This window comes from Esox lucius, chromosome 13 (genome assembly GCF_011004845.1).
Source record: "Esox lucius isolate fEsoLuc1 chromosome 13, fEsoLuc1.pri, whole genome shotgun sequence".
In the NCBI taxonomy this organism is placed as follows: Eukaryota; Metazoa; Chordata; class Actinopteri; order Esociformes; family Esocidae; genus Esox; species Esox lucius.
In genome coordinates this window covers 21,123,375-21,139,933 of record NC_047581.1, presented here as the reverse complement: position 1 = coordinate 21,139,933, position 16,559 = coordinate 21,123,375, and the positions used below count along the sequence as shown (strand labels likewise).

The 16,559-nt window shown below is 46.1% G+C and overlaps 2 protein-coding genes across 3 annotated transcripts; both read right to left on the bottom strand.

Annotated features, from left to right (window-relative positions):
* Positions 1–1,904: 1,904 nt before the first annotated feature.
* thoc5 (THO complex 5) lies at positions 1,905–11,107 on the bottom strand. Of its 2 annotated transcripts, XM_029124847.2 has the most exons (20): positions 10,998–11,107; positions 10,592–10,704; positions 10,024–10,167; positions 8,963–9,076; positions 8,760–8,857; positions 8,482–8,628; positions 8,281–8,395; positions 7,945–8,077; positions 7,748–7,825; positions 7,598–7,644; positions 6,542–6,641; positions 4,215–4,323; positions 4,015–4,116; positions 3,832–3,928; positions 3,182–3,293; positions 2,901–3,004; positions 2,686–2,773; positions 2,481–2,596; positions 2,182–2,372; positions 1,905–2,102 (listed from the first exon to the last, which is right to left on the bottom strand). In XM_029124847.2, exons 2-20 carry the CDS (start codon positions 10,682–10,684, stop codon positions 2,039–2,041), a joined length of 2,052 nt encoding a protein of 683 aa, XP_028980680.2. In that variant the 5' UTR covers positions 10,685–10,704; positions 10,998–11,107; the 3' UTR covers positions 1,905–2,038. The 2 variants fall into 2 exon arrangements, with proteins under 2 accessions (XP_028980680.2, XP_012992298.3); XM_013136844.4 differs by lacking the exon at positions 10,998–11,107 and having other exon boundaries at positions 10,592–10,990.
* Positions 11,108–11,370: 263 nt separating this feature from the next.
* LOC105025570 (tuftelin-interacting protein 11) lies at positions 11,371–16,554 on the bottom strand. The gene is made up of 15 exons (XM_010896323.5): positions 16,437–16,554; positions 15,804–16,016; positions 15,535–15,691; positions 15,187–15,355; positions 14,939–15,066; positions 14,609–14,770; positions 14,254–14,445; positions 13,992–14,171; positions 13,733–13,867; positions 13,501–13,607; positions 13,220–13,388; positions 12,821–13,064; positions 12,320–12,462; positions 12,038–12,203; positions 11,371–11,859 (listed from the first exon to the last, which is right to left on the bottom strand). Exons 2-15 carry the CDS (start codon positions 16,004–16,006, stop codon positions 11,510–11,512), a joined length of 2,505 nt encoding a protein of 834 aa, XP_010894625.4. The 5' UTR covers positions 16,007–16,016; positions 16,437–16,554; the 3' UTR covers positions 11,371–11,509.
* Positions 16,555–16,559: the final 5 nt, after the last annotated feature.

Genomic DNA, 16,559 nt, shown 5'->3' with positions numbered 1-16,559 from the left:
GGCGGTACTGTTAGAGTTCACGTGATATTAGGTTTGATTAAGAAAACATAGCTAGCTAAAAAAGGTGCCTTTACCGGTGCAGTTAAAGGTATCGTAGCTTCTGTTAAGTTCCTGCCACATACATTTCAGTATCAGGAATTTCAATATCCACACTATAAAGAAAGAAAATGGTACTGTCTGAGCACTCAGGTGGTTTGAAAAGAAGCACAGGGGAAAAAGAAGTGAGGATATAAAACAATGTGTGTGTGTGTGTGTGTGTGTGTTGGGGTGCTGCACTGCATTGCGGCTGAGGGTTGCAGGATTCGGTGTTGTAGCAGCACACCTTAAATCACTCTACCCCACTCCTGCTCTAAAGCTCATTCTTAAATCAGGTGTTCTGGAAAATAGTCCTATTTCCCACCTCTTCCATCTCCACAATATCAATCCATGGGCCAGCTGTCTCCATCCTCTGCATCTGTTCCAGGGTCAGCCTGCTAAAATGGTAACACCGCATCAAAACAGGCCCACAGAATAATCCTCATAACTATCATCATATTGCGTTACTCACTGTATGGACTGGGGGAAACAAGGTGCATGCTAGGTCTTTTCATTGGTGAAAGACCTAGTAATATAAAGACCATGTAAGTCAATAAAAAAAATCCTTGACAGAACCTGGGATGAATCTGGTCCAGTTCACTAGAAACATTAACAATATCTTTAATGTCTATCAAAATCTAGTTATACTTGTTTATTCCATTGGCATTGTTATTAAATGTTCAATTAGCATTCACAGCCCTGCAGATGTCAATTTATTTTTATTAAAACCTGCTATAGTATTTAAAACAAGAAAAACAAAGTAATGGTTTGAAAATCCATATACACATTAAGGGTAGTTTTGTGACAGAATGTTGGTTGGTGTTATTATTGATGATGTCCCGGAATTTAAATAGCTGGGCATCTGGAATGACAGAGGCCTATTTTATATTTATCTTCAGCTCTTGGACAGATGCCTTGACATTGCCCTGCAGAATTCGCTGTGACAAAGCAGAATGCATTCTTCCTTCAATAAAAGCACAGCCCCCACCCCCCACCAGTTCTGATGCAGTAAAACATCCCCAAACCATGAAAGCACCACCAACATGTTCATAATATGGATTGAAGTGTCCACAGAACATTATTCCAGAACTACAACCCATAAAACACCAAATTCAATGTAAAAACTGAGCAAAAATTCAGAAAATCTGACAGATGGGAATATTATTTCCCAGCATTGTATGGTTGTGTATTTTGTAGTTATGTGGTGGTCTCATCTCAAGTCCTGAGGACACTTGGTCTCCATGTTAATTGGCATATATATATGTAGGGGAAAAAATAACAATGGCCAAGGAGTGAACAGCCCCAGCTAATCTGAAGAGACATGCACATGCTACTACAGTGGTTCCCAATCAGGGGTACGAGGACCCCAGGGTGTACTTGACCTCTCCACAAGGGGTACTAGAAAACACTCATGACACCATTGGCTTACTAGTGAAATTAACATGAGGGGGTACTTCAGGTGTACTCCAAGCAGTGCAAACTCTTTTTCAGTCAATTAAGAGCAGTGAACTAATGCTCCTGCGGTCTTGTATGATTAATTGGGTCTTACTACACTAACAATATATGAAAGGCACTGATGGGGGAGCAAATATACATTCACTATATTTCTAGATACAGTGGGCAGGACTGAGTCAGCTTAAAGTGTTGAGAAATAATAATAGCCTTAATAAGGTAAACTGATGCAGAGGGTGGTGGTGGTTGTCAGAGGAAAATAAATAGGTAACTGCTAAAACCAGAGCTAGGAAAGGAAATTCATGAAAGAATGTAGCTTAGCATAAATCATAGTCAGCAGTTAAGAATAACATAACAAAAGGCAAGGAAACTGCTGATTTCAACAAAATCACATTTTTTATTTTCCAACATGTTAGATACAACTGTTTGGTATTAAAAGAGGGCAGGTGGTTTAGTTCTGTGGTCAGGGGTGACTGGGGAAAACTTGGTGTGGGATTCAAGGACAGGGTAATCAGCGGTGACTGAAGAAGCCCTGGGGGTGGTTGTACTTGAACGGCTTCAGACGATTGGGCCCCCTGAAACAACCAGAGAAACACGCTGGTCAGAGATACTGAGGCAGGAGGGAAGACAGTGCGGGCGCGTACGCATGTGTACCTGGCTGTGCGCAGACACATTTTCTCTCTGGGAAACTCCCGCGGTCCCTCCACGCTGTCGTCCTGTCCGTCAGTTTCCAGGTACACATCCAGACAGACACAGAGACGAGCCACCTGATTGGTCAACAGCTGATGGCCAGGGCGGGGCCCTTGGAGCTCCGATTTAAACACGTTCACCTCACTCTCTATGGCCTGGGGGCAGGGATCAAACCAATGACTCGTCAGAGCGGAACTCCTGGGTCAAGGTCTCATACTCCACCCGTGATGTAACGCCATTCAGACGGTGTGATGCATTCTTACCCGGAGGTTGTCATCAGAACGTCCCGCGCGCTCGCCCTTCCAGCTGAGAGACAGAGCGAACAGAGGAGAGATTTCGGGGTAACGAGGATTCAGCACCACTGCAGCTTGAAGACGAGCTGAGAGAAATGAGAGAGACAGTTTATAGTCTAAAGATAGATGCCTCCACTTACACAGGAATATCTTCATAAATGATGCAGTGAATCACCTGTTCCTCTCTCCACCACGGCCAGGAAGAACAGATCAGTCTCCCGAGCCAGACCGGCATCTGACACATGGCGTGTGAAGGACAGATTCTACAGAGACAGGTTAAAAGTACTAAATTGACCCGCCTTGGTTTGCAAAATGCTTTTTATTCCCATGCGGTCTTATAGAGTAGCTCCAATGCCAGACGAACCAATAGGGGGCGCTGGCTGTACTTACAGTGTACTCGTGGTGTGTAATGGCAGTCCAGCGAGACAGCCGAGACAGAACCTTAGTAGGGAACAGGTGCTGGCACTCACTGGACACTGGAACAATACTATGTTCTGAAAACCCACAAACAATACCTTGAGCATCAACCAATTAAAATGTATCGTTTTACATCTACCTGCAAAGGGCAAGAAACGCAGATGTTGAAAAACTGCCTATAATGGCAGGAAGAAACCTAGAGAGGAGTCAGGCTTTGAGAGAAAGAGAGTCTAAGAAGGGCCAAATGTGAGTACCTAAGGAGGAGAACTGTTTGTGCAGGGCCAGGCGTGACTGGACTCTCCCTCTTAGCAGCTTCATGGTGCTCTCCATGTGACTGGCACTTAGAGAACTGCCAGCACGCAATCCCTGAGGTACATAAACAGGGTTAACATACATACGTTTGGGGCAGCAGGCAAGCCTAGTGGTCGAGAGCTGAAGGCCAGTAACTAACAGAAGACTCTAATCCCAGAGCCAACAAGGTGAAAAACCCTGTTGTTCTTTCCATGAACAAAGACAGTACACCTTCTCTTGCTCCAAGGTCATGGAATTAAAAACATCAGAAACACATTAATATATGCAAAGGGAAATTCTCACCAACAGGGCAGACATTTTTTTGGAAGCCTAAGGCAGATAACAGACTGTGTCTATTGAGGTAATGATGTCAATTACCAGTTCTAAACACATATCTTTATTCTTGCATTAGCGATTTTTCTGCCCATGTGGCGTGTTAATCCTGCTGTAGAATTAATTGCGTCTAGCAGATCAAACAGCTATTAACAGGTCCCTCAGAAATGAAGTAGTGGTGATTTGAACCAGGTGTGGGTGGGGCAGTATCTGTCTACTCATTATTGTGACTTGCCAGTTTAGCAGTTCATGGCCAGCGGATGAGTGCATGCTCACATACCTCTGGGGTTTCACTGGGGAACTGCAGTCCTCCCAGCCTCTGAACCCACTGGTAGGGATGACCCAGCTCTGCCACATAGTCTCCAAACACACTGATCCTGCAGAAACACGACACAACCTGATCCTACAACCATCAAACAACGGACGACGGTAAAAGGTGTGTTGGTTTAGGCAGCTTCCTTACCCGACTTTATCAAACTGGTAGCGGTTGGCTGGGTTGGGAGTCTCGCGGCCCTGGTCGTTGGCGTACAGGCAGTTGAGCAGCGTGTCAGAGTTCAACAGCTCCCTGCCACAGGACACAATGGTTACAACACAACCACACCCTGCTGGTGGGTGGGGCAGGGCGGGCTGGGAGGGGCGGGCTGGGAGGGGCGGGACACTCACCCTGCGCTAATAGCTCCAGTGAGGTCTGTGGCGGTGGAGACCTTGGCCTTGACAGTCATGATGTTCAAGTTCATTAGGTAGTAAAAGAACAGATGCAGCACGCTGCCGTCTAGAGATACAGGAAAGAGCAATACATTAACAACATGGGAAAAATTAAGACACCTGGTGGGGGTGTGTCTGTCTGTCTGTCTGTCTGTGAGCATGATGCTCATGCCCTGCCCCTTTAATCAAAGATTCTGGTTAGGGAAGTTAAGTGGCCACTCTACTATTTCAACCATATTGATGGCTGTAGTTCTTCCCAAAGCTGAATTAGTACAAAAATATAGCTTGTGCTAAAAACAAATGAGTAGTTACAGCTAAATGGAGAAAATACAGGAATGTTTTGTTTCAATACTAAGAACTGTCTTCTAAAACTAGTTCTAATCTTTCAAATGAATTGAGATGTTTGGAGCTTGTCAATGTCTGCAAGCACGATAGCCGGCTTTGTTGTCAAAATATTTGCGCGCAAGGAAAGGGGCTGCTTCATTTCCAAACCCCTCCGAGGGGGCGGAGTTTGAGACCTATCGTGTAAGAAATGGGGCGAGGTATTGAACTGTCTTGCTGACAAGGGGAGGAGAGAGAAACAGAGTTGGATAAGAGGAGGGACAGATGGAGGAGGGGAGGATGTTCTGCATTGCAGGCGTAACTACCCACTGGCAGGCAGGGGTGGGCCGCGCGTGTGCGTGCGTGCGTCTGGCATCAGAGGCTGTCTGCAGTATTCACACCTTATTCTAGTCTACTACCAGCCTTATTTTGCACTTTGTGTTGTTCTCTAAACCATTAGGCAACCATTTGGCTGTTTCCTGCATTAAAGAGAGTGTGTGTGTGTGTGTGTGTGTCTCAGGATGTCATTGGGTTCTGTCTGACTGCAGTGCGAGGACAGGAGAAGCAGCACTATGTATCCTCAGTAGCTGGTGATTTAATTGTCCACTAGCCTCATCTATGCACCAAATATTCATAAGGCTCACATACAGATACACTTGCAGCATTGGAAAATATATCCATTATTCCTTAAATAAATTAGAATAAAAGAATAAAAAGAAGAATTAGGCCTGTTATCAAAATATTGCCATATTTAACATTGCCAAACCTACTTTATATTTGTTCAATTATGTTTACAAAATGAGTAATTACATTATATTATGATAAGTTACAGGCACCCGGATCTAGAACTTGGCAGCACAGCCTTTGGCCAGAATAACTGCAGACAAACACTTCAAGGCATCACAGAGCAGGAACCTTTCCATCAGCACATCTGCCTACACTTCAGCAGCAAGCTACTGAAGAGGGGTGTCCTCTGCCAGCTGTAGTTCAGCTCTCACCATAGGTTACTAATGTAATTTAGATGTAGACTCTTTGTTGGGAAATAACCTAAGTTCTGAAAGACTCAGTCTGGAATAGAGACCCAGTGTTTGTACACTTGGTTGGACACTGGACAACCAAGGCCAAAATACTTGACAGCACACACACACTATTAGAGTGTTAGCAAATCTCCCAAGCATTTGACAGTAGGGAAAGGGGTCCTTTTCATTAAATGCTTGATATGGTTTGCGATATATTGTGCAAATTTCTATTGCCAAATATATTGATCTAATTATGTCAACATTCTCCAAAGTATTCAGCTTTGTTCCAGGGGGGCTTTTGAGATATTTATTCAGGCCATTGTGTCTTTATAAAATCAGAAGACTGTAAAGACTTTTAAATCAAAGCTGGTCTTGTTTATGCCAGAGTTATTTAAGAAGCCTGATCTGAATGAAATCCGAACTCATGGCGTGAGCGGCAAACGAGTTGATCAAGGTCACCCCTCAAAATATTTTTCATTACTTGGCTTCTGAACACTGGGCCAAAAGTATATAAAGAATAAAACACAAAGGTCATTAACTGCAACAAAAGCATTTGTTAGTATATTTTCCAAAGGCTGTGCCACTGACTACATGCTACTGAGAATATTGTCTGTTAACTACAATAAATAAAACGTTCTAAATAAAAATGTCCAACTTGTAGCCAGGGGGCGCAGCATCCTGCCTCCTCTAAACATGCACTATGGCAACATGGGTTCAACTCCGGTCCACTACCTTTGTAGCAAGAACTCTCATCTTTCAACCAGTTCTCAATGTCTTCCATATTTGTCCTCATCCACACACTGGTGGCAGAATCCTCATAACCGCCATTCATAAAGAGTCCCATCATGGTGTCAGATGCCTCCCATGGTGTCCCAGAGAGACCAGGCAGTAGTGACAACAGACTGCAGCCTGTCACAGACAAACTGTGTGTGTGTGTGTGTGTACCTTTGCATTTGAGGTCCAGGCAGAGGGAGAGAGGGTGTCTCTTCAGCATCTCACGTCTCTTATCATCCAACTGACCTCCTGTTGTAGGTCTCCTTCTCTTCTACACACACAAACATTTAATTTAGTATCATGTTGTCATGTTCTGATGCACATTAATCACAGTCATTTCTATGCAAGTATCCCAAAGGCACCACCATGCATTCAATATCACACCATATATAGGGAGTATATAGGGAGTTCCACTAGACCAAATAATCTATAAACCTAACTGATCACCTGCAAGTGGAGTGACCGTTTCGGCTGTCTGGTGACTTTAAAACCCATTGGACAACCCCAGCTGGGCCGGTGACTTTAGGACCTTTTGTTTACGTCAGCTGCTATTCTATTTCAGTTGTATTGAACTTGGCACCAGTGCATTTCTTTGCTGATTTGTCCGGATGAAAAATAGACACTATAAAAAAAAGAAATATGACTAATTTTTACTCTTTTATTACCTGTCCTGGCCATATTGGTTGTTTTATGTTTGGTTGTCAAACCCCCCCACCACCAACCGTTTAATTTGGCTATAATAGGTCAGCATTCAATAGAGATAACCTTGCCGTGCCCTTCAGCTCACAGACAGAACTAGACAGAGGGAGGAATGTCAGCTGGGGTATACAGTGACAGAGCAGCAGTAATGTGACCAGGCAAATCACAGATGGTTGTGTTCAGCCGAAAGATGCATCCACAAATAAAGAAAGAAATACGATATTTAAAAATGAAAAAAAGATTTCCTGTCTGAGCGTGAGGTGTGGGAGGAGTGTGAGTGGACTAGGGTTACAGTGACCTATCCCATCACAGCTTCCCAGAACCCCCCCCCCACCCCCCCACCAGTCAGGAACGAATCAATACAGCTCCATTCCCAGTCTGCCTGAACAGAGTACGTGTTTCAGCAGAGGTTGTTGGGACAATGTGTGGAGATGTGGGGGATGGGAGGGGAGGTGAACTCATTGACTCTGTCGTGACTACAGAGTGGTATTAGAGGGGTCTCTAGTGGCAGCATGTGGTAGGACAGACCGTTTTCTCCTGCTCCTCCTCCGCATCAGAATCACCGGAATCATCATCTGAAATGGAGACGCAACCAAAGGACACATTTAAACACACATTCCAAATACACATACATTAAATGAATCACTCCCTTGTCAAACTAACATGCAGCCGTCCTACCCTGGGAGTCGTCTGGAGGTTTAGCCAGGGCTTTGGCCTCATCCACATCTCCACTGATGGACACACTCAGGCTCTTATCTGAAACACAGAGAGACATATCAAGTCCCAATGAAGAGGGCTGAAACAATCACACAACTGAAAGAACACACAAGAACATTGACCACAGGGCTGGCCGTTAGTAAACGAAAAACACTCACCACAGGCTTGTCCGTAAGCATTGGCCTGAACCAGGAGGACATAGAGAGAGGGGGGGAGGTGGCGGGCAATCTCTATCTGTTTCTGGGTCTGTTCAAACGGCATAGAGAGGTATTCCTGGACCGGGAGGGATGCCTGGGGGAGGAGGACAGGTTTACTTTCTGGGTGCCCAAACAGAAGGCCAAGCCTGCTGGGTGTGTTATTATGCAGAGAGCCAGACAGAAGCGGGGATGTAGAAAGGCCCGGTGGGACTGGTGCTCCTCAGACAATGAATGCACCTGTATGATGGCACTGTGTCAAGGTTCTAGAGTGTGTGTGGGAGAGTTGGAGGGTGTCACCTGCATGATAGCATTAAGTCCAGGCTGAAGGGAACTCAGGTGTTCTTTTTTCACCTCAATACTCTTCTGGATCTTCTCCTTACTGGACAAAGACTCTTTGTACTTCTCAGCCAGCCTAGACACACAAACACATGGCAACAGTAGGAGTTAATATACTGTGTCGCTGATCTACAGTGCAACAACAGACTGTGTGTGTGGTACCTCTTCCTCTGCTCCAGCTCCCAGTCCAGCCTGGCCAGTGTTAGTTGATGGGGATCGTCCTTGGTGATGGAGATGCGGGAGATCTCAGGGGGAGCCTCCTTGTTGAACTCATCTATACTCACCAGGTCTATCTCCTCATGCTTAGACCTGGACACAAAGACAGACAACTTAAAAAAGAGCAGCCTAGTGGACAGTGTGGCCCAGTGTTGTATCCAAGAATGTCCTTCCTCAGCATGTGTAAATGGATAAACCCCCACTCCCACTACAGTGATACTAACTTGAACTCCAGACACTTGCTGATCTCCTTTTGCATGTGCATGACCTCATAGAGCAGGTTCTGGAGCTGCAGGTGCAACACATCAACTCTCTGCTTGCCCTGAAGGGAGGGAGGAAAGGGGATGTTAAATGCATTTGACACATGTTTGTGTGTGTGCACCGAGGGATTTCTAAAACGGCGTGAAGTCTTCTAAATGACACCTACCTCATGTGTCTGGTCTCTCCCTCTCTTCAGTCTCATGTGAGCCAGGCGGTTGAGTTTCTTCAGACTCATGAAGTGGATACAGCTCTGCATCCTTTTCTGCTCCACCTCGGCACACTACAGGGACGGCAGACAACACGGCTCAGAGCAACCGTTCTGTGTTTATGGCATACACTACCAGTTTCCACCCACTCTCTTAGTCTGGCCCTTCCGATTCTGCCAGTAAAACCATTAACGTATTGAATTGTAAAGTGTTGTGAAATACGCTGTATTGTGTCTTGTAGCAATAGTTTTTAGTTGAGACTTTCACAGGCTGTAAAACACAGGAACTCAGTCCAGCATGCCAACATCCCCTCCTGAAGTTGTGCTGTGACAAAACCAAGTGCAAGAAAGAATGCTTTGTGTAACTAACTAATACCCAGCTTAGTTAAGAGTTAGGAACACATCAAAACCAAGGAAGAAAATATGATTGGTCTTTTTGTTTAGACATAAAATAACCCAAGGTTTTACCACTTGCATCCATCCATTGATTGTTTACTGGATCACTTTGGCAAAGAAACGGAGAGGGAATGCCAACCATGTGCCACTGATGACAACACACTTTATGCATACAGTAGATTAAAGATGAATATTCCTCCCTCATGACTTTAGGGAAGTGTAACAAACTGGAGGAGTGCTCCAATGGTGAGGGAATTCTCTCTCTAAAACAAAATACAGATGATGTCTAGTTGGCACCTTCTTAAGGTGCAAAGAAACAATCACAAGCCGCTCCAAGAAGATGGACAGTTTTGACTTCCCAGCAGGAGCAATTAATGATGTCCAAATCAAAGACTGCCAAAAATGCAAGCGAATTAGACGCTAAGACTTGTTTTATTTCAACTTTGTTGTTGAAATTAACATATTAATTTCTCTTAAGATAAATATCCATTTCTGAACACTATTGGTGGACCTCTTAAAGGGAAACACACTAAATACATATGGATGACCATGGACATTTCTTAAATGTATGCTCAGTTCAAATGCTGAACGGAAACCTTGGTTAGTCACTGTTTACAGTGCCTCACCCCATCCTTGGCTCCGTTGGCTTTCAGCTCTTGGATTTCATTCATCAGTTTGGCCAGAGCTTTACAGGTCAGTTTATACTGTCGGTAGTCCTCTGCTGGGTCACTGCCATCCAATTCCACTTCTTCACTGTACACACGAACTTCCTGGAAACACAAACACACAAGTTTGTACCGCTACCCTCATGGGGACCAGAAAATAGAAATGGCATGCTCCCTTGCCCTACTCTTAACCCTAAACCTAACCTCAATAAAGTAACATTTATGCCTAACCTTAACCAACAATGCTTGGACCTTAAAGAAACCCCAATTCTAAGTTGGAACCTGAGCCAGAAATTGACTTTTGCCTCATGGGGACCAGCAAAAGATCCCAAATTTTATTTTTTTCCTATACTCATTGGGACATTTGGTCTCCATGAGTTTAGTGTATCTCACACACCCACCCACCCCCACACCCACAATTTCACTGCGCTGCCTACCATCTCTCTACATTAGTTGCCACCTGTGTTTCTGCGGTCCACGCGTCATGTCTAAAACAGTCTCTACAGAGCCCAGTGGCAGCAGAACTCACCTGTTCTCCATCTCCTCGGCCGCGTTTTCCCTCCGGAGTGCCCGTCTCGCTGCGCACCACCTTGGACTTGCGTTTCTTCAGAGCGTCAGACATGGCTTGTGAACGTAAAACGACTAACACAGGAAATATAACTTGGGAACAGACCAGATGGTGCAATTGCTTCACATAACAAGTTCGTTGCAAAACGCCCAACTACTTTAAAAAAGGGGCCGTATCATATGATTGTAGGAAAAATGTGGCTGAGTTGATCTACCCAACGTTAGCAAGCAAGCTAACTACCCATTAAGGTGTTGTTGGTAAGCTAGCTAATATAGCAAGATAGTTTGCGAATGCAGAAAAATACACGCAAACTAACAAATAAAAGTACCGACAACAGTTGTTTGAAACAGTGCAAAAATATACTCACCAAAACTACCAAATCTGAGCAACTAAAACGTAAGTAAAAATTTTCACTGGCTACTTTGTTTCCAGTTCAAAAGCAAAGGATTGTGGGTAACATATCGTTCTTTGGAGACAGCCGGTAAGTTTAGCCTGGCGTGAAATGCATACCGCCACCTAGGGTACTGGAGAGCCGCACAAATGTCAACACCCTGGCCAAGGCGCGGGTAACGGTAGGAAAGCACTATTCTCTTCTCAATATTCTCACACGTTTGTGGCTGTGTGGTATGCATACAAAAGCGTTCCAGTTCACTAGACGTCCGCTATGAATTATCTTTAATGTACAGATAAGCATTTAAACTTCCACTAGCAGTGGTGAGTACAATAAAAAGTAGAAAGAACAAAATCAAAAAAGCATTTATTTGTGGTTCCAAGTACATATTTCAGTGATCACCGGCTACCATACACTTATTACAAAAAAATGGCAATGCTGCTCTAAACAACCTCCTCCACATCCCAATTTCTCTCTCCGCCCCTCAATCACTTGGCCATATCTATGAGACTCTGTAGGGATGTAGGGACCCAGGTCTTCTCTCCCTGTACGAAGACCACTCCTCGGTCAATGTAGATGACGATGCGTCCAAAGGTGTACAGTTGTTTTCCCTCGTGGCGCTTGGCGACCAGAGGCATGAAAACAATGTTGTTCTCCTCAGCCTTAGCCTGGATCAGGTCTTTGAAATTGGTTGGCAGACTGGCACCGATGCCACGCTGTGCCACACTCTCAGCATCCCGGCGTTCCTGCAGAGCCTCGTACTGGAAGTCCTTCCGACGCTCTGTGTGTGTGAGGTATGCAATGTTCTCACGAGCACCAGGCTGCATGTATCCCCCACCTACAGACCGAATGAGATAGTGAGTGTGTGCGTCATACTGAACAATACAATGGTCAGGCCTTCAAGTTGTCTGGGGAATCAGAATTCTGAATTGAACATGAACATGAACATTTACACAACCAGGATTGTACTCCCTGTTAACATTTCTGCTAACTATGTGTGTGTGTGTAATACCAACCTAGGCCAGATGAGACAGCACGGTTCATGATGTCCAGAGCTTCGTTGAACTTGTCCTTGACTAGCGGCTGAGCCAGAACTGCATCACTGAACATGGACTTCCAGCCCAGGTACCACTTGGTTATCTCCTCATAGTTCGGACTGTTACTGAGCCACGAACACAGCACCTACACACACACAAACACACCACAATGTTCTGGGTGTAAACAGCAGCACATGCAATTGCAAATGTGTAATCAGTCACTTATAATTAAGCACAACCTCTGTGCTTTCCCAGACCTACCTGTAGCCACTTGGGGAAGAAGTGTTTGTCCAGCAGTGATACAAGGCTGGAGGGAGACAGCATGCCCTCCCAGTCCAACACCCAATTAAATGGCTCCATTTGTTGCTGGTGAGGGTTTATTACCAGCTCCCCCAGACACAGAGCTATAGGAGGGAATTACTCAATTAAGCATTAACATATGGTGGCCTGTCAATCATGGCACCTTCTCCCTGCATTAATTATGACCAGAACTGGTTGCCACTAGGATGAGCTTCTTAAACAATTCAATTGGCCCCAGGGTCCCCTAAAGGTTAACATTTAATAAGTTTAACATATCAGTCATTTAGCAGGCACTCTTATCCAGAAGGAACTGCAGAAGTGACTGCAAACATTTTCAATATCCCCCCCGTACTGGACCCCTACTGCAGATGAACTCACAACTCAGCTGTGCAAAGCAATGTGTTCCACAAAAGGAGCTCCATCGGACCATGACCCATATTAGTGTGTATGACGTGTGTTTACCAAGCTTAGGGATGATGTTTTTGACCATAAAGGCCTCCCAGGCACCGGGTGTAAACACGTCTCTCCATGGCTGGAGGATGAGGCGGGCGGAGCCATCACTTGGGTGCCAGCGCTGCAGTGCATTAGCCAGTTTACTGCGGATGGGTGGGTACAGAGGCTCCAGCCGTGATTGGAGCAGAGGTAGCCATGGGTGGAGCCAGGAGTGTATGGGCACTGTGTCTGTCAGGGGATTCCAGCTATCCACCTGTCACAGAGAAAGGAGTGGGGACAGAAAGGCCTTGACGATGTATCCAGTCTTGAAAAGAGACAACACTTGTTGCGTCACTCCAACAAGAACACGACATTCCTACTAAACCGTTCGGAAACGTATCTCCTGGATTCAACCGACTTCATGTGTACCTCTCTCTGAAGCCTGGGGAAGATGAGTTGTTCCAGGAGGTGGTTTAGTATCCAGAGGGGCAGCAGAGGAGCCCACACCTCCACACAGTCCACCATGGGGCCCACCATACGAGGCTGCCAGCCCGACACACACACTCGCAGCACCGGAATCCACACCTCCCACAGGAGCCTGTGCACGCACACACACGCACCCACACACACACCTTAACATTCTTGTATTTTCACCACTTGCCCACATAAACACACACCCATGTCTTAGGGGTGCGATGGTTTTGACGTACCTGTGGTAGGGGTCCATGTGAGCCTCGGGGGCGCTGGCGTGGTGTAGCTGACCGGACTCCAGGATGGCACGCCACTGGCCCACCTCCTCTAGACCATATGAGCTGTCCTACAGACCGACAGCAAAAGCAGCAGGCATCAGGGAAGAGGGGTCAACATGTATGAGTGTTTTCACACACCAAATAGTGCTTAAACAGGAGAAGGTGGAGCAGGCAGTGGAGTGTGTGTGTGTACCTTCAGAGGGTCCCATGTGCGCAGCTTCTCTCTGAGTAGAGGATGTACTACCGCCGCGGCCAGATCTCCCAAACCTAGAGTCTTATATTCCTCATAGTACTCGCTCTGTAGTGTCTCAAAGATACTAGCACACTCCTAAAGATAGAATTAAGGACAATGTAGAGGTGAGTACACCGCAAGGTCCCACACTGGGACCACTTCCTTTCCATTTCTAAAATAAATCTGCCCTCAGAGGACACGTGTGTGTGTGTGTGTGTACCTGCAGGCCAGGTCCCACCCCAGGCGCAGTCTCTCCACTCTGAAAGCGATCCACAAGCTGCAGTACAGCCTCCAGCCTCTGGATGGCATCCTGTTCTGCCTCCAGCCTTGTCTGTAGACTAGAACTCTCGTGGCTCAGAGTCACCACCACATCGCGTTCATGTTGCAAGCGCCGTGAGGACTAGGCAGGGGAATACATTGAGATAGGATTAGAGTAATAGATAATGGGTTTAAAATAATGCATGTTAGGGGTTGAAGGTTACCTGTAGTATGTCTTGTTCGGTCAGGTCAATCAGTAGTTGCAGGTTGTGTTCCAGCTCAGGCAGGGCAAAGCCAGAAATCTTCTGTTCCCGTGCGGCCACGCTCAGTGGAGCCTCCTCTGGTACACTGTGTTTGTTAGTCATCTGACTGTAGCTGTAATACACCTTCTGTTCCCTGCCAGTCATATCGATCACCTAGAGAGACAGAACGGGAATTTCCTTGCTTAAATCAGTTTCTGGATACTTAAAACTAAAAAGACGAATCCAACCTGCTGCACCTTCAGCTAAAACTCATTCTCTATTTTTCCACCCCTTTCCTGTCCAATAATGAATGAAAGGTGTGTGTATTGTCCCTCACCTTGACCTGAGCCAGTTCTCCAGCAGGGGTCTGTGTGGTCCTCCCAGCCAGCTTGCCCTTAGCCTTCAGCTCCTCCACAGTCCTGTAGGAATACTTAGGTTTCTTCTTCCCGCCGCCACCCGCAGGATCCCTACGCCACTGACCTAGCTCCCTCTGGAAGTCCTGGGAAAAATGGGGTTAAAGGTAGTCAGGCATACAGCAACATCCCAGATGCTCACAAACCTGAGGACTGTTTGGAATATAGTGGAAAGGCCATCATTAAACTATTCCTAGCAAACCAGTTCCTTTCAGACAGACGAAAAGACTGGTGAAGTGGTGCGGGAGAGCTACCTTCTCCTCCTCCTCCTCAGAATCAACTACTGGGAAGTCCTGTAGCGACTGCTTGGTTCTCTCGTTGCCATAAGCACCCACCGCCCCTTTCCCCTTACGAAGCTTCGCCTCAATGGGGTTCACAATCCCTGAAAAGAAATGGTTCTGAGGTCAGAACTGAGGGGAGAAGCAGCAAACAGGGAACATTTCAAGCACAATAAACAGAATTTAGCTGAGACACCGGCGTCTTGCCACCCTCTCAGACCCACCCTGTGCATTCTTCCCTAACCCTTTCCCTGGTACATAGCCCATCTTTTGGAGTAGTTTCTGGCCAATCCCCTTGGTGTGTTTCTCCCAGGTGCCCAGGTCTCCTCCAGGACGAATACCAGCTGCAAACCCAGTCCTCTGGGATTGGCTGCTGCCACGGAAGTTACCGCCCTGCAGAGATCCAGCAGAGGAGGATGAAGGGTTTGAACAACAGAGTTTATCCATGCAAGTCGACCACAGTCAGTTCTCCTACTAAGTCCATCTATCATTAACATGTGATTGTGTATTGAGCCCAAAGCTCCTCTGGGTTCCCACATAGCATGTGCGCGCGCACACACACACACACTCACAGTCAGCAGTTTCTTAGGTGCAGTGTCGCGTGGTGGGGGAGTGTTGTTGTCATCATCAGAGTCATCTGATCCTCCTCTCTGCTGTTGCTTCTCCTCTGCTGCAGTCTTACGCAGGCCAGCACTCACAAAATTCACAGGGGCAGAATAGTCCTTAGACCTAGGAGACAGAGTAGTGACCCTGTGAAGACCACCGTATTCTGACAACCATCCCTGCCAACCCCTCATCTTTCTGTAGTTTAGTCATCGGGATGATGATATCAGCCTCCTACCGCTTCCCTCCAAAGCTGGGCCTCTCATCATCAGAGTCTCCCTTCTCTGCCCAGATTCCATAGACAGCCTCCTCTTTAGTCTGTCTGTGTCTGCGGCGCTCAGGGTTAAACTCGTTGGCCAGGTCCCATTCAGTCACCTCAAACTTCTCCACATCCACCCCGTCCTCCTCACCCTGCTGTCCATACAGATGGGACATAGACATGTCCGGGACACTGAGGGAGAAAGGCACAACTTTTCATTAAGGATTAGCTAACATAAATTATTGTACCCAATACTTAATTATACGGATGTTTAGAAAGTTGCTAGCGCTGGTCTGCAAGTATTGTCCTGTGCTTATCTGCTATTTGACTACGGGCAGCTTAGTGGCGAAACATCTGAAGTAACACGATTCTGTGTGTGTTATCATGAAAAATACACAAGTGTAGATACTGGCTCAAGCAAGCTGACACTTAGATCTATAGGGGTACCTAGCCTGGGTGATTTATGTAGCTACTAGCTATACAGCTAGGTTACGACTAATACTAATTAGTAATAGACAGTAGTACAACAGCTGAATTCCGCTGGCCAAGCGTCGTTGGAGGGACCAACTGAATTTACACGACTAAGAAATTAAGTGTAACTTAATTTATTACCTGAACTGTTCAGTTGTTGGAACTATAAGAGAACTCAAAACACATCAACAATGTGTACATAAACGCTTCACTTGCTATCCAGCTAGCATCACAGTAAATACGAAACAACAAATAATTCCGGTT

Excerpts from the sequence above, each read along its gene's own strand:
- thoc5 (XM_029124847.2), bottom strand. The coding sequence starts at position 10,684 with ATGTCTGACGCTCTGAAGAAACGCAAGTCCAAGGTGGTGCGCAGCGAG. Across the intron at positions 7,826-7,944 it reads TGCTTACGGACAAGCCTGTG|ATAAGAGCCTGAGTGTGTCC; the intron begins GTGAGTGTTTTT and ends TCTGTGTTTCAG. Across the intron at positions 4,117-4,214 it reads ACTGGAGCTATTAGCGCAGG|GGAGCTGTTGAACTCTGACA; the intron begins GTGAGTGTCCCG and ends GTCCTGTGGCAG.
- LOC105025570 (XM_010896323.5), bottom strand. The coding sequence starts at position 16,006 with ATGTCTATGTCCCATCTGTATGGACAGCAGGGTGAGGAGGACGGGGTG. Across the intron at positions 15,067-15,186 it reads GTTAGGGAAGAATGCACAGG|GGATTGTGAACCCCATTGAG; the intron begins GTGGGTCTGAGA and ends ATTTCTTTTCAG. Across the intron at positions 13,389-13,500 it reads CACATGGACCCCTACCACAG|GCTCCTGTGGGAGGTGTGGA; the intron begins GTACGTCAAAAC and ends GTGCGTGCACAG.